Consider the following 25,033-nt stretch of genomic DNA (forward strand, 5'->3'; position numbering starts at 1 on the left):
TAATCTTAGTAATCTGAGACATTTGAATAAAGTTCAGTTTTTTGTACCAAGGCTATCTATGGGAAACAGTCATGGAAAAGTTAAATGACTTAAGAGAAAGTACAGGGAACATACAAACGTGTATGTTGGTGACAGATGAAAACATTCCTTGCAAATTGGAAAGACCTTTTCCACACAGACTGTTAACTTGCTGCAACTTCCTGGCATTTCTCCAGATCGCTCACATTGCAGTATGCCGGAGCCCTCTGGTATGGTAATGGAGATTTTGATGCTCATCTGTGGAGTATATTTTCCCTGGTGCAGCTCAGAGAATCATTCACCTCCATATCCCTTCTAAATGCCACTGTCATTGCCTAAACACCATATGTATTAATATTCCCCAGCTGATACTGGAAAACCTGGCTTGGAAAGTCACACTGTTAATAAAATGAAATACAAGCTCTGTGGTAGCACATTTGTATATATTTTCAAGCAAAGCTAGTATTTTAATAATCTTATACATAAGTAAAATGCAGTGACATTTTTATTGTTCACCTCCGTGAACCTTTCTCGTCTCTTAGGATACGTTGATATTGGGCTAATTCCAAAAGGTGCGAGGGGAATCAAAGTCATGGAAGTTGCAGAAGCAGGAAATTTCCTTGCTGTGCGAAGCAAAGACCCAGAAAAGTACTATCTGAATGGAGGCTTTATCATCCAGTGGAATGGTGAATACAAAGTGGCAGGCACAATATTTCAGTATGACAGAACAGGGGATCTAGAAAATCTGACTGCTCCAGGACCCACCAATGAATCAATATGGATTCAGGTAAATAGGAGATCACTAGTAAAACCTGCTAGGTTTGGATGGCAGCAGAAAGTGTTGGGGCTTTGAAACTGAGGCTGGAAAAATATGTAAATTTATATATGAAACACTCTATTAGCATGCAGTCTTGCAGAAATCAGTTGAGATATTTTGCAGAAAAATAAACACCTTGCTTGAGAGGATTGTTGTGGTTCTGAAAACAGATGTCCAGTATCATAGTCTGATGATTATCAAAGGGTAGGATAATCCAGTGCTGCCACTAGGACAGGGATCCTCCCACCTGTAGCTGGTAAGTCATTTGCCCAGGCTTCCTTGTCTCTTGTGCCAGCTAAACCAACGTGTGGCTGTGATGTGAACGAGACCCAGATGAAAAATAACTGTTTATCACAAAACGGGAGCTGATGTCAGACTGTGAACAGGGAGAGCTAGGGAACGCTGACAGCAGTGACAGCTTACACTGAGCAAGAAAATACAGCATTAGATAGGTGGATTAATAGTTTATGGTAAGTGAAATGGATCCATTTAACATCCACTGAGGTTGCTCCCTTTTGTTTCTTTTATGTTGCTTTCTAGATTCTAAGTTAAAAGGAACCAGCTTCTGTTAATTCTGCAAAAATAATTTTCAATTGCCCCTGTGTTCTCTGAATGTACCTTTCCTGGCTTATTTGCCTGTGTATCCACAATGCAATTAAACGAAGTATTAGGGACACACTTTCACACTTTGAATGTCTGGTGAGAAGGCATATCTAATGGGTGCTCAATCTTCACTGTCAGTAACAACATCAAGGAAACAATTAGCAGGAAGAGTTCACTGCTGAAGCCTTCTATCCCTTGATGGTGTTTTTCTTTTCTCCCTCTCATCAGCCACATGGTAAATTTCTTGAGTGGCTCTTCTCAATTGGAATTTTCCTTCTTAATCCAGAAACACTGAAAAATAATATTAAAGCAGTGTCTGAATAAAGTCTGACCTACTAGTTGTTTTGTAACAGCTATTTCAGAAGGGTAGGGAAATTATCATTTATAATGGTGACAGGCAGTAGCTCTTAATCAGTAGCATATTTATCAGTGCCTTGGATGGACTTGCATTATCTATTCTTACAGTCAATAGGATACCAATTATGCTGACCCACTTACTCCCACCTCTGCTTGCAAAAGTGTGTGGCAAATGACGGTGTCTTAAAAAGATACATGTATGCCACTGTCAGTGCACAAATGGAAGTTTTAGCCAGTCTGCTTTTCTGAAGTAGTATTAGGCTCCAAAATGGGTAGCTTTAAACCTTGCTTATTGTTCTGTTTTCACTTATTGAAAGTTTTGGGCCAGTAGATTATTAAAATCAGAAGTAATTAAATAAACCACATTGTTTTTCCAGCTACTTTTTCAAGAAACTAACCCTGGCATCAAGTATGAATATACTGTACGTAAAGAAGAAAGTAATGAGAATGAGATTGGAGAGCCAGAGTATTTTTGGCAGTATGGAGACTGGACAGCCTGCAGTGTTACCTGTGGAAGAGGTAATTCCTCACTTTCTTTTTCTATTAATGTTTGTCTTCCCTACTGGAAAATCTCACCTTTACTTTAAGTTATCCAGACAGTGTCCTCAAAGAGATAAGGTTCTTTAACCTGCATTTGGTGGGAAATCAGGTCAGATGGCTACAATAATTTATTTTGACTTTAAAATATAAAGTTATTAAATAATTTAGAGACAAATAGCTTTCTGTAACATGTGCCCTGAAATTTTCAACCTCTGAACCAAAATGAAAAGCTACAGTTTTCCTTATAATTTGTTGTCAATATTGTTCACAATAAACCTACCTCCCAGCAATACTGATTTATGGCCTACCCTTGTTCCCCTGCTGAGTCTTTCCAATATGTTAACTACAAAAAATATTCTTCATTTCTGTCCTGCCTCGATAAGCAACAATTCTTTTTGTGCATTTCTCAATAATTACTTCATTTAAATTGGTCTAGAGAACTTATGTCTTTGCCACTCTCAGTACAATGGCTTGGAAACAGCTGCAGTTATACTGTAGTTCTGTGCAGCATGTTAAACCAGACAAGCAGAGTGACGACCATGAAGTAGGATCTAACAGCCTGTCTAGAAGTTTGCCTTTGGTAGCACACAGAAAATGCTAGCAGAAAACTTTCTTTAACGTAGTTAACAGGTTAGTGAGGTGAAGTTAATGCTTGCAGTAAAGCAACAATAATGATAAAAAGATTGACGCTTTCTTTACAAAAGTAGGAGTGTTTATCCGTCCTTTGGAGGAATAATTTTTAAAGGTTGAGAAAAATGTTGTGTGTGAAAGGAAGTTTGCACCTTTGGGGAAGAGATTGCAGCCTTCTGCCTGAATTAATTCCTTAGTTTCACTGCACAGAAGAGACCTGGAGATAGGATGGGAACCTTGTTCTCTGACCATCTATGTGAAAACTGTACAAAACAGTATAAGACTAATGTTAGAGCCAGACAAACAATATGAAATAAGCCTTTCCTCTTTCAAATGATAGGGGGTTGTCAGTGGTTTTTGGTAATCATTTCTTTCTTTAACTAGCTTCCAGAATGAAAGAAAAAGACAAACAAATGTAACAAATCCAGATGGAAATCTAGAAGCAGTGATGATTAAGAAATAATGATTTTTTAATCTCTCCTGTCAGGGAAGACACTAAAATAATGCATTTTCAGTAGGTTGAACAAAGGACATTCTATGGCCTTAATTTTAGAAGATTAAAAGAAGGGTTTTAGAAGAACAGGGTAAATTACACCATCCCAATAACATTCCTATATTATAAAAAATATTTTGAGAGATAGAATGGATGTATTATGGAGATATTTATATATCTATATATATATATGTTTATGCAAATATTTTTGTGGTTTGTTTTTTGGGGCACAAAACACCATGTGCTTTCTGGTTAGCAGGAAAAAAAATTACTTAAATAGGTACCCAGACCAAGTGTTTTGCTTAATTGTGTGCTGTGTGTTTTAGTTCTGATACCTGGTTGTGGATAGCGTTTAATGTAACAATTGGCAGGATAATAAAAAGAGGAGGGGGGAAACTATTATTAGACTGTTTATTATGTTGGTGTGGGTTTTTTTTTTCACATCAGCTGCGCTTTTCCCAGAACTGTTTCTCACTAAGTAAATTATGACCCTGTGTACTACCTTCTGGCTAAAGAACTGTGTGACTTGGCTTTGATTCCTAACTGCCACATGGATTACTTCAATAGAGGACTGCAGGATATAGAGTTTTTTTCAGTTTTTATTTAATAAGTGACTTCCCCTGTTTACTGTCTTTAGGCTTTTAATAAATATTTCTTGAGCTCATTAGCTTTTTCTTTGCATAAGTAGAAATGATGTGTTTCAGGCAAGACTGTGGGCTTACTGACATGACTTTGCAGTGGAACCAAGAGATGCATTACAGTCCAAAAAGGATACAGAATTGTTCCCAGTTCTCTGCATTCCTTCATGGACAGGAGAAAATAAATTAATAGACCCTTTGCTCTCTTCCGTCTTAGATACATAAATTTATAAAAGAACCTGAACAGATCTAGAGGAGGCTGTAATCTGCTAATACATGATGCAGTCAGGGTATTTTTGCTTATTCCCTGCACATAAAAAAGGGGAAACCCTGGCACAGAGCTTCAGTGCATCACTTGAACCAGGGGAGCTCTGATATTACAGGCTGTCTGCAGTTTTCTGCAGGTGCCCAACGCTTAATCTGGTTGTGCTCTGGGCTGTCTGAATGTGGACCAGCTGTGCTGCTCTTATGTTAGCTTGGCACTGAATCTGAGCTAGCTGGTGCTCCTAAGCACCACACTGGTGCAGTGGTATAGCACCAGGTTTATGCCCGGATGATGGGAACACAAACACATCAACAAAAATATCTGGAGCTTTGCTGCGTAACAAAAAGGGCGTAGCAGCAGGGAAAGTGTATTTGGAAAATGTTAGTTCTCTATCATTATGTAAATTTAGAAACTCTAAAATCTTACTCATTTAGCAGGGAATATGGGCACCATAGTGATTGTTGACCTAGAACCAGAATGTCTCACATGGTTACTCATTACTCTGCTTTGATCCCACTGAGTTCAGTTCAGGACCAGGAGGCAGAGTAAAGGCAGAACTGAATATTCCCAGGATTAAGCAACACCCTTCTCTGACTTCCACAGAACTTCCTTCTGGCTTTGAATGTTGAGATTCATTTGATCTGACCATACACTGCTTAGATTCAGAATCTATTGCCATTGGCAGTAACGGACCTGTTGTGTCAAATCTCAGGCATTTAAAGAGTTTGGAAAGGCTTGTAAGATAAAATGCACTGAAGTAGATAAGATCATCTTCTGCTATAGGTGTGCTGCATGACAGGTCTTAATGAAGACAAGCCTACAGTGCAGGCCAAGGAGGTAAGAAAAGTTGCATTTATTTAGACTAAAGGTAGTAGTAAAATAACCTTCAAGGAATTTTGCTGTTATCAGTTGATAAATAATAATAAGTTTTTCAGGATAAAAGGGAAGGCCAAGAATGGTAGACTGTTGAACTAACTTTGATGGCCACAGCCAGTGGGAGAAATTGATCCTTACCTAGAATTTAGTTCTCTTGGCAAATCTGGACCTGCCTAAAGATTCAGCACAGGGCCTCCCATCATGACTGGTCAATATACTAGCAGTAAATCCAAGGGTGGTTTGACCTTTTGTAGCCACAGAGATCAGGACAATGCAAACAAATGCCTTCTGGAGCCAGGAGTGTGAAGCTGAGTTAGGGAATGATAAATGGGGCTGCAGGCACAGGAGTGGGCTGATCCAAAAAAGCCTCATCTGACCTAAGAAAATAAAAACGGTTTTAGCCCTATGATACATCTCCATATCCAAGGGAAGTGTACCTGGAAAAAGTCCCAATGCTGAATAATGTCTTTGTAGAGCGAAGCTGTCCCTTCTCAGAATTAGCCCAGAGCAGCTCCCTAAAGATATTTTCCAAAAGGTTTGTGGCCTCAAGGTAGCACAATGCCAAGCCCTGACCCATACCCTTCCCCAACTCCCATTGCAACTAAGACAGAGCAGATGTAAATGTCCTCATGTTTTCTTTCATTTATTTTATGTGCCTCTGTCTTCTGTAGTCTCAAAGAGTAGGTCTGGCAAGTCTACAATAACACTATTTAACAGGGAAAAGATAGTGTCTGAAAAATCAATTTTTTTCTGTAGCAAACATACCTAATACTGCATGCAGAGAAAAGGACAATACATTGCATTACCTGATATCGATTTGCAATGTAGAAAATAGTTCAGTAATTACATTGCAATCTGTTTCATGGCAAACAAAGGCTGAAGGGGATAATTTTTAGTAAAAATTACAAGCCTTGCTCTGTCCTCACTGCAGGGCAGTTTGACTCTCTGCCTGCCATTTGCTTTATGCGGAAAGGAATTGCTTTGCTGTCAGAATGTGTGCACACCGGACAGTGTCCTGCAAACTACTGCACCCTCTGGTCAAGAGCCTGTCCCCCCAGAGCCTACTGACAAGGCAGCATGTAAAGCCTTTAAGCTTTTTTATAGGAAGATTAATTTAAATGCCTCACTGAATGTTTGGGTTTGGTTTTTTTTCTAGACCAACTACCCATTATTCTTTCTTTAAATAATGGTCAATTAGAAATTGCAAGTATAAATCCTTCATCCTTGTCTAAAGGCTTTAATCATGTTTCTTAGAGCTAGCTTTGAGTGGCATTGAACCTAACAAGAAGAGCGCAGCACAGCTGCAACTAAGGGAGAATATTAGGCAACCTCAAAAATTTACTTCTCCATAAATAACGTCAGTAATTGGCAAATTTTCAAAGCTTTGCAATAGGACTTAACTGTAAGATTTGTTTGGGGGTTAATTGTTATGTGCCCTCTAAATACTTCACAACTGTTATTAGGGCTACTTTGCAAAATTACCTCCAGGTGTTCCTGAACTGAAAGGTAGTACTAAACTTGTAGCATTGATTTTATGAAACAAAGGTCACTATGTTTTCCTTCATTATTATGGGTCTGAGCTTTGTAACACCGAGAATGTAAAGGTTTGCTCTTGATTTGTGTACATAACTTGTTAATTGAAATACCGAAGTGAACTCCTTGCGGAGTATCTGATTTGATGCACAACTGTGACAATTAAATGTTCAAATTAGTTTTCAATCAAATATGCTCTTTTGTATACACATTTTTTATGTTTGCTTCTAGTCCTTCATTTCTGTTGTTCTTCGCCTTAATTTTGCCCAAACTGAGGGCTATGCAGTCCTCTGTTTCAAAAATGGTTTTAGACTGGCACCTTTTATTGCAAACGTAAGTGAGAAATCAGGAGCTGAGTGGGTCAGCCTCCCATCTAAAAAGTCCTGCATTAGGGATGAAGTGGCAGAAAGAGGTAGAAGCAATTCCTGAGCAGATTTAGTGCAATCTAGACTATTCTGTGAACTGACTGTTGTCATCCTTCTTTTCTCTTTTTTTCCCAGAAATATTTTTAGGTTTTTTTTTCACAAAGCTGAGATGGTGCACTTCTGAGTAAAGAAACATGGGTGTGGGAAGGGCTACAGTGTGATGAGTACAGACGTGAGCAGAAAGGAACAGGATGTTCCCACTCCAGAGGGAAAAGCAAGACCTTTGCAGTGGGATTATGACCACAAGGAAAATGTTGTGATGAATACAGCCAGCATCTTTGTATAGAGCCCTATACAAATAGTGTTTAAGTTTTGAATTTTACTGAGTTTTTAAGTATATTTAGAATTTTTAATCTGTGATTTATATAGGATATTGCACATTTAAGTTATGTAACTGTGTGAATGTTTGGTGGGGCAGGGTCAGTGTGGGGTGACTAGTTTTCTACTTTTGCAATGTTTTCTAGGTCAACTTGCTCAAGCTGAAAAAAATACCTGTGTTTCATTATGTCGTTATACATATCCCTACATATATATGTGTGTACCGATATACGCTTATAGGATTCCTTCCAACTTTGGAATGGAACTATACACAGTCTTGTGGCATATTGTTCAGTCATGATGAAAAAACTGCATTTATGACTTCTTTAAATATACACAGCCATCCCAGAACTTTCCAGATTTTGAAACTACAGTGGGAGTTCACATAACTTCCATAATAAAAATTGTTAGTGTGAATAAATTAGGTTACTGATGCCAGCAATCAGCAAATATTTTATGAGAATGTACAGCCTTGAAACAAAACTTCTGCAAAGGTTTATAGTGGTTTTAAAGTGAATTGCAGGAGCTGAAATGACAGTAAAAATTAATCAAAGCAAAAGAGTTCTCTTACTTGCATTTGTAACGGCAACATATCATGACTTTGAAAAGGACAGAAACATTTTCTGTAAACTGCTTTGTTTACAGCTAGCAGGAAGGTTGCTAACTATTCAAGTTACATTTTTTCATAATATAAAACAGAGCATTAAACATTGGGAGTCTGGCACTGAACCAAAAAGCTTTCTGCTGCTGAAGTCCCCAAGTCTTGCAGCTACTTCCACATCATGTACGCTGGAGCTTGAATGCCAAAGTGAAGAGTATTAACAGCGCCACAGGGCTGCAGTCCCTTAATCATCCTTTCTAGGTGAAGCTAATCTTTGTTTTAGCAAATCAGCCTTCACGTATGACTGGAGGAGGCTCAGTCATCAAATCCTGTGCTGTTGTCAGAGATTGTCTTACATGACTCAGTCGCAAGTCTGAAAATACCCTAAAAGCTACAGCATTTCCTCACAGTATCACAAACCTGATGTCTTAAGGCACTATAAAAATGAGATACAGGTTCCCATCTGCTTCTATGGGATGACCCAAATATGCATAGAAAGTTTTTAATTTCCTTGTGTTGTGGAGGCCTTCTTCAGTAATACCTCATTATAACCTCTCCTTCACACATGCGGTCTGTGCTCAGTTCTCCCACCGGAAGTTACCTCTGTTGCTAGCTTTGGATTTCCTAGTATTAGAGTTGGTATTCCATCTTTTCTGTATTTATTTTTACAATTAGATTGTTGAATTTTGGAAAGGAAAAAAAATTGAATGCTGTGAAATTACTTGAAGCAAGATAACCATAATGCTAGCATGAAATTTTAGGATATATGTTTTAATTGCGATATATGGGAACATTGCTCTATAGAGGAATATAGGTATATGTTGTACAGAGGAATATTTTCATATTTCCCAAGTATTATTATCTATGGGTTACTGTTGTTATCTTCCAGATAGTTTCCCATGCTAGTTATTAGGAGGTGTGAGGCAAGGAAAAACTTGGTTCCTAGACGTTCTGCAAAATAGCCTACACCTACCCCTCACATCATAGGAACAGTGCTGTTGGGCCCTTTGATTCCCAGGGGAAGGATAAAAGTCACAGAGATACAGTGACCTTCCATCTGCATATTAATTGCTCTGAATTAATAGCACAGTTAATTTAACAAGAGTTAATAAACAAGGTTTCTTCAGACTTTTTAGTCTTTGGGACTTGTTTGGGCCTTATGCCCCTATTTTAATGTCTCCATATCTGTCTAGCTACACCCTTTCAAACGGTAATATTTCAATATTTTTTTTACACTGGGTTTGCAGCACAGGACCTACCTCAAATTATTGCAAAACTGTGTGGAAGACAGCCACCTCTGGAAACTGGCTTTCTTTAGATTCACACTAGGGTAATGGAGTATTTTGGTTCATGTTTCTTTGTGTTAAATGTGTTTTTGTAAGTGGAACCGTTAGGAAATAAACCAAATTGGGATGTCTCTGTGTCTCTTGTCATTACTGTGCTTTGCCTCGTGATGAGTGCTGTGTATTAGTTATTTAGAAAATAGAAGATTTTCTCCCTTGTATTATGGCACAATCATTTTCAGTCAAGATTTGTACCAAAACTTCTTAAAAGTGGAACTCAGCATTAAGAGTCACAGGATTATAGTTTTGCTTGTACACTCCAGTTTGTATTCTGCTTAAACAGCCTTCCAGAAGTACAAAGAAAAGACCAGCAAAAATACCCTTGCTGTGAATAGCCTGATGCTGCTGAGTTACCTTTTATCTGTAAATAATCCAGGAACCATTCATAGCCCTTTAAACATGCTTCAGGGCCTGCAGGAGCCCTTTCTGAGGCTGACAACTAAATTGAGATTAAGGAAAGTTCTTTCTAATGTGTTGCTTGAGCTATCTGATTCAAAAGAGCTCTGCTTAGCACCTTTTCAGCTTGAGTAAAGGATGCTCATACCTGACTTAGCCCAGACATTCAGCAGAACTGACTTCACAGCTGTTACTGTATTCTGGGATGTGGAGTACGATCAGTGTGTACTCACCATGCTAGAGGATTTCTACAGTGCATCCCGAGCCTACATAGATTGCTGATCATTTTTTTGTGTCTTTGTCTCACAGGGGTGCAGCGCCAGATTGCCCACTGCATGCGGAAGAGAAGTGGAGCAATCAAAAACTCCTTCTGTGACCCAGCAACACAGCCAAATGGACGACAAAAGAAATGCTACGAAAAGGACTGTCCACCCAGGTAACAGATACTGGGAGGGCTCTGGGAATGCTAAATAGCAGCCTTATTCAAAGGAAAATGTTGGTTTTAACACCAGATAAGTGTGACATCTAAGGCCTGCTATGGTGAGAGCTCCCAAGCATTGCAGAGCAAGGTGGCAGGAAGAGTGGTCAGGCATTGGCACAGGCTGCCCAGAGAGGTGGTAGAGTCGCCGTCCCTGGAGGTGTTTAAAAGATGTGTAGATGTGGCACTTCAGGGTATGGTTTAGGAAACATGGTCGCATTGGGTTGGTGGTTGGACTTGATGATCCTAGACATCTTTTCCAACCTTAATGATTCTATGATTCTAATAGATTAGGAGTGAGCTGCCCTAAGAAGTTTCCAGTGCAAGTTACTGAGCAGTCTGTGCTGGGAATGGCAGAGATGGCTCTCTCATCTGTATAGATCCTCTTTTTGGTCAGTTTAGGTGCAGGTGTGCCTGAAAAACATATAAATTCTTATTTATTTTAAAATCCTGATCCTCTCTTAGGTTGAGTGATAATGTATTGCTGTGTGTTCCAAAAACTAACTTGCAGAGAGGATTTTTTAAGCCTTTTGATGCTGCTGTTCAGTATTTTGGATACTCCTTTGTCCTTTTTGTGAGGAACGATAAGTGGAAATGCCCACTTCTATAACTCCAATTATTATACCTTCTTTATAGCACTTATTATTTGGCATCTTTTTATCATGTGCATTCTTATTTTTTCCTTTCAGCAAAGTGCAGCTTTGTTCATTCTGTGATCACATGGGAAGAGTTTTTTCCATGCCCATAACATTACTTTAATTCATCTTCATCTCTGTTTTTTCTGTTCTACCATTTTAGCAAGTCGTGTAAGGAAGACTAGCCACAGTAAACATTCCAGGTGACACTAGAACCGTGGGCTTATAAAATAGGCATAGATTTGCTGGGAGAAATCAATATTGGTTTTAGTTTTATGCTTTTAAGTACAGGAACATCTTACTTTTGTCTTTCATTGTCTTCAGAGATTGTATATCATGCTGTTCGCAATGGTATACCAGTCTTTCCGTAGTAATTCTAGTTAGATCAGAATCAGATTGAAGTGATTACAATGATTCCCTTAAAGTCTATTGCATTACATTTGCCAGCAGTGAATTTCATGAGGCTTTAATGTTAAAAATTCTTCATGGCTGTTGGTTTTACCAGTTGTTTCCAAGTGTCTTCACAACAGTATATGATATCTCCTCTGGGAACTACATCTTTGCGCTTGCAGCCTCTATAAGTGACTGTTAAAAGCATAAACTACCAGCATTTTATAATTATTTGTAGATTGCTGGGAAATCAATTGACAGTAGATCAAACTTGTTAACTAGTTGACTCGCTAAGAGCTGAGGCTACCTGCATACATCAGGGTGCTTTTTATTCATAGCACTTGTAAATTATGCTATTTATTCCAAAATTCCAAATAAGCTCAATTCATCCTATTTGTTCTAAGTGACTGCATCATTTAGACCTGCTTTTGAAAGTGAGGGAGCAGAATTTGTCCCTTATTGGGCAAACTGTAGAATTATGTGATTCTCAAGCTCATTCTACACTGCAGAGGAAAGCACCAGTTATCCTTCTGAGGACAGCAAAATCCTGACAAAATGCAGTGCAGGAAACCCATATGTATTTAGTTCTAGAGTCATGTTGTGTATTTATTTTTCTCTTAATAACAGAAGAGTGACTGTGATAGTCTGGCCAAGGGTCTAAGTCCCTGTTCTTGCTCCTAGCAGGGCTTACGTGCCTAAGGAAAAGACAAGGCAAGCATAAACTCTATCTGTTTCTAATACTCTTCCAACTTGCAACTGCTTTTAATTCGAGGCATTTCCAGAGGCTTTTATGGCTTGTCTAATCAGTAACCTCCAATGGACCTCTCTTCCAAGTACTTGTCCAGCCTCTCTCTGCAACCTTATAAAACTTCCATCATATACAACTTCTAATGCCAGAAGTTCCACCACTTTAATGCCTACTGTGTGAAGCACCACCTCATTTTAATTAATTTGGACCTGGCTCTCACTAGCTTCTGTTGGTGGCACTGAGTTCTTCTGCTGGAAGAGATGGCAGTGAATAATAAATTCCTATCCACCCTTCCCAAGCCTCTCATTTTGTAGATCTGGTCTCTGTTCAGGCTGTAGCCCCAGTGTGGGATTTAGTTCGTATTTACTTTCCATGGCATATATGTCACTTCTAATCCAGACAGATGGTTGCATATCTTCATCTGAAATGCAAGACAACACTTAGTGCAGCCTGGTTTGGTTCAAAAGAAAATCTGAATGTTGGAGGAAGGTGTGACTGTCCCAAACGGCATGATACAGGATAACTGAGAGTTCATGTGAAGCTGCGGAAGATGAAGTATTCTGTAGAGAAGTGGCTAAATTCAGTGCTGGGTTGAGGACAGTGCTGTTAAACACAACACTGCAGGGGACCTTTGGTTAGTGCTGCAGCCACTGGACTGAAACTGTTAGAGGATCTCACACTTCCCAGCAGTGAACCAGTTTCTTTATAGGAGCGTCCTATCTAAAAAAAGAAGGGTGTTCTCTTGCATAACCCTCCCTGCTATGATCAGCTAAATCCCACTGATGGAAAACATGCTACCGTGAAACTAGCTACTAGACCACGAAATCAGAATTAAAAAATTTATCAAACAGTAGCTACAGGCAAAGACTAACTTTGTATAATGTTTGTGACACTTACAAGCCAGATCTTATCTCATTAATCCATTTCAGGAAGTTAATTATAAACTGTTTAAATGGCAGGCTTCTGAGAAGTCCAAGGCTTAACATTCTTGTTTCTTAGATGATTTGGTCTACATTTATTTTTCCACACTTTCTAGTAAAAGAATCAAGAACAAAACAAATACAGTATTTAAAATATCACAATATTTATATGTCACATGTTGACTCAGAACAAAATAAAGATGGCTGAGCAGCTGACAATTAAAAGATCATACAACCACTCGTGTAAAACTTGAGTGATATGGCTTAGCAGGAGTGCAATGAGACTGTAGCATAAATGCATGATTTTTCCACGTTACGCTATGGAATATGATTTCCAGTTATATGTTTCTTTGGTGGACAGGTATGTAGCTCTGTAGGTGTTAATGATAAAAATCAATAGATACTACTTAAAGAAAGAGAGAGATTTTAACTACTTACAGTGTTGTGAATAAAAATTTGCTCTCCCCTGTAAAGAAAATTGCCTGGAGCCTTTTTAACCTGACTAACCACTTGAACAAAGTAACCGTAAATAGATTATTTTTCAAGTACTTGGGATCTCCTGCTTTTATCTGCTGTTACGGTACTGTCCTGCTTCCAGACTGCTTAGTGGACACCAACAGCATAATAAGAATAGGAAATCTTGTTTCTCTCATAATATGCAGAGTGAAAATCAGTGCTCTGTTGGTATCTGCTGTGCATAATGCTATACAAATACATAGCGAAGGAACAGTCTTTCTTTATGTGTGACACAATATGGTGGGAGGGAGGGAATATTCAGCCAGCCCCATAGGCATGAATATAGCAAACTTCGGTTCCAAAACCGCCTGCTACTACTTCTTCAACAGGATCCACACCTCATTCAGCACACATCAGCTAGGTATAGATGAGGATTGTATAATGGTTAAGGCTGTTGGGCCACGCCTTAATTGTTACAGACCTTTGAAACAAAGCATGGGAGGAAAAGAGATAGGTCTCATTTAAGGTAGCTGAATGCCACCTGAGAGAATCAGATTTTCTCCCTACCTCTATCCCAAGCTGGGTTGCAGAAGAGCTGATCACTCACAGCTGCAGCTGAAAACTGAGGTTATGCTGTCACCATACAGACTGCTCTCTATTTTGACAGCCTCAGGAAAATTACTGCTTGCAGAAATAAATAAATCGCCTAAATCATGCATTTTGATTGTTTGTTTGTTTGTTACCTCAATCTTTCCTAGCCATGCCTGACTGTGGAGGTAAGACAGTCCTGTCACTTTGGAGGGATCAGGTGGTACATTAATACTTAAGAACAGGTCAGTTGCTCTAGTGGTAAATGCCATCAGAAACCAGAGGTAGGAACAAGCATTGGATGGCAACTCCTATCAGACTTCAGTTTCCAACTACTACTCCCGGTCTCTCACCAAAATCAGCACAGATACCTACTAGTTTTGTTCCCCATATCCTTTTCTTTGCCAGTCATGTCTCTGTAGGTGTGATCTTAAGAAAGCCGTGTTTATAACCTGCCCAGAGCTAAGTTTGTCTGGCAGTGCCTTCCACTCTTTAGCTTACAGATGGGGGTTCCAATAGCTTGGTCATTTCAACTTTGAAGTTGCATGTTTGGATTTGAGATTGCTTTGTCAGTCCTGGATGTGCGCCTAGCAGTCACCTCTGGTTTTGCTTATTCCTCTGTAGTGTGAGGAGACAGCAGAAGCTCCAAGTCAGATAGAGTTTGGCAAAGCAGTCACTCAGGTGCTGCTCCTTTCTGTGTGGTCCAGGATCTGCTTCGGAGTATCCTGTACCAGAACAAATGGATGGGAGGTGTTCTGCCATCCTTGATTTGCCTTTCTTCCCTGTCAGCTAGGGAAGCTGTTCAGCTTCAACTTCAGCCACAGTTCAGAAGTCCTCAGTTTTGGACCATGAACAGACAAGAGTTCATGTCCTTCCATGTTAAGTTTCTCACTTGAGTGTTTAAAGCACGTGCATGCACCCTAGAATAGAAATTGGAAAACGCACCATCAAAAACTGATAAAAATAAACTTTTGGTCAGAGCAAGTTTTTTGAAGTGTGTGTGGTAAACATGGCACTGGCAATTACCTACTTGGCTCACCAGTACCTTCTGTGAACCTGCACTGAACGAGGAAGAACCCTATAGAAAAAGTTAAATGACTAAATGTAATTTAAGATCTACCATGAAGGTGCAATAAGATAAAATCTTAATTCTGGGATTTCCTAGCTTTGGAGCAAGCACTTTACTTTCTTCCATGACTTTGTAAAAATGTTTTGCATGCAATCATGCACCATTACTGCTGAGCAAGATAGGTTCTATAGTAAGCTCTGCTAATTTATTGCTAGGAGTTTAGCATTTAAACCTGCAAACTTCTGAACCCTCACTCAGAGCCATTTGAAAACGGGGAGGAAGAGGTGTCAGCTTAGCATGTCTGTAGCTTGAAATATGTGACCTTGTTCCATTAAAATTAATAGGACAATTTACATACTTAAAATTGCATTTGTGCTGAAGTGTCAACAAATTCCAAGATACTAGAGATGGTAAAATTGGAAAGAAGATGTGAGAGAAGAAAACAACCCTGAAATGCCTTGATTCAGGTTGTGATAATACATTTTTCTCTATTTTATAGCTGTGTTTCACTGAGGAGCCCATGCATTTTCTCTTTAACCACTTGTTAGTTTTTCTTTGTTGTTCACAGAAGTCTTGAAGAGCAAGAAACATCGAATCATAGAATGCTTTGGGTTGGAAGGGACCTTTAAAGGTCATCTTGTCCAACCCCCCTGCAGTGAGCAGGGACATCTTCAACTACATCAGGTTGCTCAGAGCCCCGTCCAGCCTGACCTTGAATGTTGTTAGGGATGGGACATCGACCACCTCTCCGGGCAACCTGTTCCAGTGTTTCACCACCCTCATTGTAAAAAATGTTTTCCATGTATTCAGTCTAAATCTACCCTCCTTTAGCTTAAAACCCTTACCCCTTGTCCTGTCACAGTAGGCCTTGCTGAAGAGGTTGCCCCATCTTTCCTGTAGTCCCCCTTTAAGTACTGAAAGGCTGCAATAAGGTCTCCCCACAGCCTTCTCTTCCCCAGGCTGAACAACCCCAAGTCTCTCAGCCTGTCCTCATAGGAGAGGTGCTCCAGCCCTCAGATCATTTTTGTGGCCTCCTCTGGACCCGCTCCAACAGCTCCATGTCCTTCCTGTGCTGAGGGCTCCAGAGCTGGACGCAGCACTGCAGGTGGGGTCTCACCAGAGCAGAGCAGAGGGGCAGAATCACCTCCCTCGACCTGCTGCCCACACTTCATCTGATGCAGCCCAGGGTATGGTTGGCCTTCTGGGCTGCAAGCGCACATTGTTGGCTCGTGTGCAGCCTTTTGTTCACCAGTACCCCCAAGTCCTTGTCGGCATGGATGCTTTCAATCCCTTAATCCCCCAGCCTGTACTGATAGTGGGTAACCATCCAGCCAGTTCCAACAATCTGAAGAAAGTCAGGTAAAGGAGAAAAATAATTTGTTCTTTTATTGCAGCAATGTCCAGATGCCTCACACAGGGTTGTGGTGGTAATGGGCTGCATTCTAAAGCATGTAGCAAAACAGTCTGTGCCCCAAAGGCCTCCTAGGGTAATTCAAAAGCAAATGTGGTATGTATACATAACTAAAGAGAAGGAAGGTAGGTTTAGGTACCCCAGAGAAGATCAAATGGTTGCACAAATGAGGTGTGTGCATAGCTTGATTGCTCTGAGTATTTTTTCTTTTCTTTAAATGATTGGGAACAGATATCGGTGCCTTCCGCATCAGTGACAGCTCATTTGCAACTGAAGAATAAATTAATCGGGAAACAGAGAAGGAACATGGCAACTACAAAGGAAAGGGTAGAGGGATTGTCAGCAGAGTGAAGAAGCCAAAAATGCAGTCAGAGGGGAGACAAAGCAAGGAGCAAAAACTGTTATAAAACTGGATGTTAAACTTTGATGTATTTATCAGAAAGGGATTATTTTGCTCTAAGTTCACTGACCTTAAAGGGAAAAAAATACAATAGAATGGTGTTGGTTGTAAGCCAAAACCAATTTTTTCTGCATTTCTGTCTAGAAAGGTGTTTTCCAAATATATCTTGGTTTTGTTTTCAGTGAGAGGCTTTGTCATGACCTGCTTCAAAACTCAGGAACAAGTGATATTGTGTTTTTGTTTCTTAGAGTTCACAGCTGGGATGGATTTTTTATACAGCAGCTTGGAGCAATGCTCTTGCCTATGGCCCTCTAAAGTGGAAGGAAAAATATGGTGGGTTTTTTTAAAGAGTGTAAAGGTAAATCTCTGGGCAAATGTCACAGTTGATGCCAATGCTTCTCAAATAGGAGAAGCCCAGAAGCTTTTGCCCTCCTTTCTTGTCATGGAAGGCAGGTATGCAGATATTTGATCCACGCTGGGTCAGCACGAGAAGAAATGTTTAGATGAAGCTGGAGAAACACTAAGGTAAACTGAGACTAAAGGGGACAGTTCTCGTCAGTGTTTTACATTGGAAAATACTGCACTAGAGGACACATCTTTCATTCAGTGCAACACTGCATAGCACACTACTAGAAGACCATCTTTAATCAGGAGAGAGTCACATAAGGGGCTCATTTTTATTTTGTGGTGGAACAAAGTACAAAATAGTCCAACCTAGTGCAGAACTAGAGGCTAGGCCCAGAGGTACAGCGCTGCAGGGCACTGATTCCACGTGGGTGCACACAGCATACCTCTGACTAGCCTGGTTTTTGGGGTTGTGTGCTTTGCTGCTACCCCTTCTGGAGGTATTGCAGGACCAGTCTGATCACTTGTGCTGTACTGGCTACATAGATGTGTGCAGGGACCTTCTCCACCTCTGTGCTGTCCTTACAGACTCTCCAGCAATTCTCATTTGTTAACTCTTTTGGTACTGAGGTACCAATAAGCAGATAAACAATAAGGTAGAGTAAATAGATTACTAAACTTGCTAGCGGTTCCTCAAATTTGAATTTGAAAGACCATCTACTCAGAGAATTCTTATGGACTGTAGAAGTGTAATACTTGGTGCCTACTGCTTTGTGGGGAATCAGCATCTTTCAGTGACTGGCTGGTACTAGAGCACAGGGCAGATGGGAAAGCTTGAGTGATCTGGACTTAATATGAAAACCATATATCTGAACCCAGAATTGAAATTACTGGTTCTTTCTCTTGTACTCTCTGACCTTTTCCTTAACGTGCTTGTGATGGATTGTTTTCTGATGATTCTTACCCCACTGTTTTTCAGATGGTGGGCAGGAGAGTGGCAGAAATGTTCAACCACATGTGGCCCAACAGGCCAGAAGAAGCGAACTGTTCTTTGTATCCAGACAGTGGGATCTGATGAGCAGGCACTGGCTGTCACAGAGTGCCGGCACTTGCTTAAACCAAAGACCCATCTGTCATGCAACAGAGATGTCTTGTGCCCATCTGACTGGACAGTGAGCAACTGGACTGAGGTAAATTCGTGTCAACTGTGATATTGAACGTTTTTTTCAAGATGACCCGTTATAGTCATCAGAGAGGACCAACAACCTGCTTTTTTTTCCTTTTTTTTTTCTTTTAATTTTCTTCTGTTAACATGTCTTCACAAATCCTTTGTGCAGCAAAGAAAAGCTGCTCTGCTTGTTAAAGAACTCAGCAAGTGTTGCGTGTTAACTGTTTCTGGGCGTTTGGCTTGCTGAGCTTTTGGGACTGTAGAACAGAGCACGCTTGCCTGCTAAAAATCTGTGTAATACTCATTACTGCTGTGGACCAGATGGGGGGAGACTCTGTGTCACGTCTGTAGGCCTACAAAGAAGCATTTTTACATTCTTTACATTCATATCTCTTGCATTCATAACTCTGCTGGTTTTGCCATAGCATGCAAGCTTTTTATTTCTGGTATTAATCTGAAGCCGTAACACACACTGGAATGCCTCTGTATCCTTCAAGAGTTAATTAAATACTGTGCAGTTATTTCACTGCCAGCTGATGAACTACAGAATGTAAGGTCATCAAAATGATGGCATCAGTATACTAAATTTGTTTAAATATACTGCAACTTATTCTGCAATGTTTATTAGTAGTAGTAGGGAGCACTCTTTTGGTGTGCTTTACCATAGGTTTTAATCTGTGGAAGGACCTCATGCTTCTTAGTTTTCTTTAGATTAGGATGCTAGTGCCTACAGGTGTTTCACAACTTCACTTTCCATTGAAGGCAAGGAGAGTTCAGGGTCCCCAGCATGTGGAGCAGTCTACTTCTCCATGAAAACTAAAAACACACTAAGATATTTCTTCTGGAGTGGGGAGAAATAGGTTTTGAGTCGTGAAATTCTAAAATTATTTTATTCTGATTCTGTTGTAGTATGACTTGCTCATGGCTCAACTCACAAGTAGGCATTTAGCTGACAATCATGACAACAAATGCGCAACAAATATTTTCCGCTTCAGGTGTCAATAAAAAAGCAGTTTACTAAGGTTTTCAAAACTTCCAAGACCAATGATCTTGCAGGAGTTGAATGCACCATTAGCAAGTTTGCTGATGATACCAAACTGGGAGTTGCTATTGATTCTCTTGAGGGCCAAGAAGCCTTGCAGAGGTATCTGGATAGATTGAAGCATTGGGAAATGATTAATGGGATAAAATTTAAGAAGTATACTTGAAATGGAGTAATGCCGGGCACAAATACAAACTGGGAGAGGAGCGGCTGGAGAGCAGCCCTGCAGACAGGGATCTGGGGGTGCTGGTCGAGAGCAGGCTCAGTGTGAGTCAGCAGTGTGCCCTGGCAGCCAAGAGGGCAAACTGCAACCTGGGGTGCACCAAACACAGTGTAACCAGCCGGTCAAGAGAGGTGACTATCCTGCTGTATGCAGCATTGGTGCGGCCTCACCTTGAGCACTGTGGGCAGTTCTGGGCCTCACAGTTTAAGAAGGGCATGAAGGTCCTTGAATACGTCCAGAGGAGGGCAACAAAGCTGGTGAAAGGGCTGGAGGACATGGCCTATGAGGAATGGCTAAGGACTTTGGGGTTGTCTAGTTTGGAGAAAAGGAGGCTTTTTTGAGGAGGTGAAGTGGAGAGGGAAATGCTGGTCTCTTCTCCCTGGGATCCCATGACAGAATATGTGGGAATGGTTCAAAGCTGCACCAGGGGAGGTTTAGACTGGACATTACGAAGCATTTCTTTACTGAGGGGGTGGTCAAACACTGAAAGAGGCTTCCTAGAGAGGTGGTCAATGCCCCGAGCCTGTCAGTGTTTAAGGGGCATTTGGACAGAGCCCTTAATAACATGCTTTAACTTTTGGTCAGTCCTGAAGTGGTCAGGCAGTTGGGCTAGAGGATCGCTGTAGGTCCCTTACAACGGAAGATATTCTATTCTATTCTATTCTATTCTATTCTATTCTATTCTATTCTATTCTATTCTATTCTATTCTATTCTATTCTATCCTACTCTCCTTTTTTAAAAGGCCTCCCACTTCTTTCTCCTAACTTTTTTTTTTACCAAACTCACTATTGTGTTTGAGAACAGATTCGGATACTGAACTAATAAAATTTTGTGACAGTACTAATTCAGTTTATGCTGCTGTTCTGTGAATTGAGTAGCCACCATGTTTTAACTGCCTTTGCAAAAATAGACTGGGATTATGTGGCTAGCAGTACAATAGAAATAGCATGCTGTTACAGAATACAGCCAATGCGCATGTGTTGTTGGATTATATTTGCAAGTTCCTGACAAAAATAAATTTCTACACCTGTAGAAACTGGGCAGGGTGCCTAGGACAGATCATTTCTCCTGCACAAATGACAGGATTTTCAGGAGATGTGTAACTTCAGAATGTACTTTACTGGCGAATGTAAGGGAGAGATTTTACACAGGCAAAACTTCCTTTTGCTCTGAACTTATCTGGCTGTTAGAAAATCAATCTGTATCTTATAAACTGAACGTACTTAATTAGGCAGATAACAAGGGTACAACATTGTAGCCATTCTAAAATCTGGGTTTAGTACATGGCTGTAATCTAGAGCAGAGATTTCCAAAGCTAATTCTGGGAGACAGCCATTACCCCCAAAAGTTAATGAGATTGGATGTTCCTGTTAACTCACACAAGTGTAAATCGTCCAAGTGGCAAAGTCTGACAAAATAAGTGTGTTGTATTTCTGTGTAAGAAACAACATAGTGTTAGTAGTTGCTGTTCTCCTCAATAAGCAAAATTCTTTACTCAGTAACTTCAGAGGTTAAATTGCAGCTGATGTAAACTTGCATAGCTCTGAGTACTTCAAATGTGCTATACAGCTGGAAGAGCGAGGAGGACAGAGAGCATAGCTAATGAATTTAGTTACTCTGAGGTTACTCTGCTTTCCTCCCTGCTCCTGTTGCTACAGAGCTGATGGTATTTTAGTGGTTTTAACAACAGAGAGCGCCCCAGTAACACAAGGTTACTGGTATTTCTAGTGCCCCATGACCTAGGCTAGCTCTAAAAATGATTAAATATTCCAGGGGTTTTAAAGTGTTGGCAATAGGAGTGTTCATCACTTCATGCTGAGCATCTGGTTTAATCCAGCTGAATTAGGTCAGGCTCCCTCACATCCTAGGAAGACTTCTTCCAGTACGTTGATGTAACATCTCCATTCATACCCCACCAGTCATCCAGCCTTAGTACCTCAAACCAGAGAAGTGTGTTGAAATTTCAGAAAGCCCTCAGTGAAGGGACAGCTGCTGATGGCATGGCTGTGCTTGTGAGGCTGAGGATGAAAAACATCACAGAAAAACTGGGTCTCCTTAGCTTCCAGCACCCTTTATACAAAACAGTGCTTCCATTTAAGTAGAAGCCAGATAGGTTAGTTACTTTCAGTCGTCTGTCATTCAGGAAAGACATGCTAGCTGCACTAGCAGCCTATGGTGGTTGCACTCAGCCTGAATGAAAAATCCATTTAATAAAGGCAACACGGATCTGTGAGCTGCTGCATTGATGATCACAGCGGATTTGCAGCTCTGTGAGTAGCCAGCACTGAGCCAGTCAGATATGTTTTTGATGACAGGCTTTTAGTCTGTTTTTTATAACCCTGGTAGAAAGGTATTGGCTAAAAAAATTTTGTGATTCACTGAAGAAATAATATTCTAGAATATTACTTTAATATTTAGTCTTTATGGTGTTGTCTTTTTTTCACTGCTGTTTCCCCAAGGTGACATTTACTGTTCTGAAAACTTGGAAAGAGCTCCATGTAGGTGGAACATCAGTAGAATGAAGGGTTTGTTCCTCAGGAAAAGCTTTGTTATTGATTATTTATAATTATGTTTCTTTATTACAAACAGATGTCATTTGATACTTACTTTTATTGATACATGCAGCAGAATGAAGAGGAGAGATATATTAATTCTGTTTCTTTTGCAGTGCACAGTTACCTGTGGTGGTGGAGTAAGGACTCGTAATGTCACTTGTGCCAAAAATAATGATGAGCCATGTGATACTTCCAAGAGACCAAACTCTAAGGCGCTGTGTGGTCTCCAGCAATGTCCTTCTCCTGGAAGATTTCCGATACACCCACTGGCACCCAGAAGAGGAAAGATCATAATCAGAAAAACAAGTACTAACCCTGAATGGAGTCCTCCTCGCAGAATACCCATACCAAGTCCGAGGTCCCATACAACAACAAAAATACCCAAGCCTGAAAATGTAACACCCTGTTTGCCTACGTCCTCTGGTTTGGATAATGTCTCAGAAAAAGAAGGAACAGCCAACAAAACTGCACAAAATAATTTTGCAGGACCAAGTAGTGTTTACAATCATCCGGTTCTTTCTGCTGAAAATAGTTCATACCAAAATACTACTTCATGGCCTTTTCATAATATCTTAAGTACTGAAATTATGAGGCATGCTGAAAATATTTCTGAAAGGGAGCCAGTTTCTACTGTAGAAGGTGAGGTGCAAAGAAGTGAGGACTCTCCTGTCTCCTCTTTTACCAGTAGTCCAGAAATAACTTCCAGCTATGATTACTTGACAGAAGAATCTGATGACATTGATGGGTCAGTTGGAGGCAGTGAGAAACCAGCTGATCTCTTTTACAGCACAGAACTCAATCCTGAAATCAGAACCAAGAGCACAACCCTAGATACTGGCTCTCCCGTCCTTCAAAATGAAAGCATGACTTCTCATCCCACCCCTGTATCTCATCACAGAGAACCTTCTATGCTCCCTCCTGTTAGCAGAGCAGCACAAGAAGTGGCATTTCCAACAACAGCAAACTATATCCGTCTGCAAGTTGATGTGCCTGTTGTAGAAGTAACTACCCAAGAAGCATCCGTTACAGTAATGCCTACAGTGGTTGGTCATGTCCCGAGAGACCAGACTGACAACAGAAGAGAAATTAAGCTACTTGACACCACAACCTCCAGCACAGAATTGTCAGCTCATGAGCATGTTCTCAGGAACCAAAGTGCAACCTCTGAGGGGGTTTTGACAAATGTCACACCAAACAGCCACATAATAACATCCAACAGTTTGCCTGGTGATGCCTACTGGATAGTAGGCAATTGGAGTGAGGTAAGTTATTTTTAACTCATAAAAAGTAGAGAGTGTGAACAGCTGTCTGAACCACTGCTGAGGAAATGAAGTGTCTTTGTTTGTTGCAGTTATCTGAAATGAGTATCATACATTCGGATGAAATACTTGTCACACAAAAAATTAGTAGCTTAAGATATCTAATGTTAAATTTGCTTACATAGAATGAGTTTTTATGGATTCTGCAAAACTATGCATAACTCTTCCAGGGCCATGACATTCAGGTTTAACTATAACCAGAAATACTTCAAGAGGGTTTTTTTAGGGCACAGCAAATTCTGGAGACACCAAATGACTATGTATTTCCAAATAAGTACATAATGCAAGTAAGATGCAGACAAGCTATTATGTTCTAACCTTCACTTATAAATCATTTCTTTCTAAATTATGTGTGTTTTCTGACTTAGCATGTGACCACAGTCATGTAGGTAAGCTAGCTTTGTTACTGTATAAAAGCACATTAATTACATGGATACTTAAACATATTTTTAGTTTGCTGTTAACAGGTTTTGTGGTTCATTTCTGTCTCATCCCACCCTCAGTGTTTGTATCCACAATTAAGCAAATAACTCCAAACTCAGAGCAGCATTTTGCCTGGTAAAAACAGTTTGAGTCTACAAAGCAAAGATAAGAATATTAGTCCAATGTTAAACTGGTATATCCAAGGTTCGTAACTTGTCCAGCACGTGTCTACGGAGAGACGTTGTAACATGGATTTCTGCACCTTTTTTTTGATGTTTAGGTGATCATATATTGGAACTGGGTTGTAGCCGTGGTAAAGTAAAAGCATTTTTGTCTGGTTGGCATAGAAGTTAGAATTGTCAGGGCAGTGGTTGTGGTTATATACTATCTTTGGATACAGCAGCTGATAATTAACAGTGTTACATTACGTCTCATTTGAATGTGGAAATGAACAGTTATTTTATCTGCTTTAATGGCTGTGCCAAAATGAACTTTAAAATTTTTAATGGTAGTGAAATTCAGTGAAAACAGGTGTTAACATCCTGTAATGCTCACTTTCAAAAGCACTGTCTTTCTGTTTGAGAAAATGAAACAAGTACAGGGAGCTTGAAAACTCTTTTGAGATGTAAAGCATATGGAAGATACTTGGTCTGAAAGGTGATGACTTGTCCCAGTTTTCCCTGATCCCTGCTCATTACTGAATTGTTATAACAATATAAGTTAATATAAGTTATAACAATATAAGAACAGTATAAGTTGCAGAGTTTTCTGTGGCCTCAGAAAAGTGCTTACTATTTTTTATATATTGGTATTGACTTTCATTTACCAATACCCAGCACCAGGCTTTTTGACAGTTAGGTTTCTGTGCTGTTACATTGCTGTGTCCTGAGATAGTGCTTTCTTTGGGGTCAGGGCTGGTGAGGGGGCAACCACCTAATTCTAGCAACTATAACAAAAGAATATAGAATAAACTTAAATTTAATATCCTTCCCACTGTAAAAGTCTTTTT

The 25,033-nt window shown here is 40.1% G+C and overlaps 1 protein-coding gene across 3 annotated transcripts in view; it reads left to right on the forward strand.

The window, feature by feature from the left end:
- Nucleotides 1-25,033, forward strand: part of ADAMTS12 (ADAM metallopeptidase with thrombospondin type 1 motif 12) — a 196,397-nt gene that overhangs the window by 140,825 nt on the left and 30,539 nt on the right. For all 3 annotated transcript variants that reach the window (XM_075079144.1, XM_075079145.1, XM_075079147.1), the window contains exons 15-19: nucleotides 561-805; nucleotides 2,173-2,314; nucleotides 10,163-10,289; nucleotides 18,273-18,483; nucleotides 22,396-23,544. In XM_075079144.1, the coding sequence (XP_074935245.1) occupies nucleotides 561-805; nucleotides 2,173-2,314; nucleotides 10,163-10,289; nucleotides 18,273-18,483; nucleotides 22,396-23,544 (1,874 nt within the window). The remainder of the gene's footprint in view (nucleotides 1-560; nucleotides 806-2,172; nucleotides 2,315-10,162; nucleotides 10,290-18,272; nucleotides 18,484-22,395; nucleotides 23,545-25,033) is intronic.

This window comes from Phalacrocorax aristotelis, chromosome Z, assembly GCF_949628215.1.
Source record: "Phalacrocorax aristotelis chromosome Z, bGulAri2.1, whole genome shotgun sequence".
NCBI classification, from domain to species: Eukaryota; Metazoa; Chordata; class Aves; order Suliformes; family Phalacrocoracidae; genus Phalacrocorax; species Phalacrocorax aristotelis.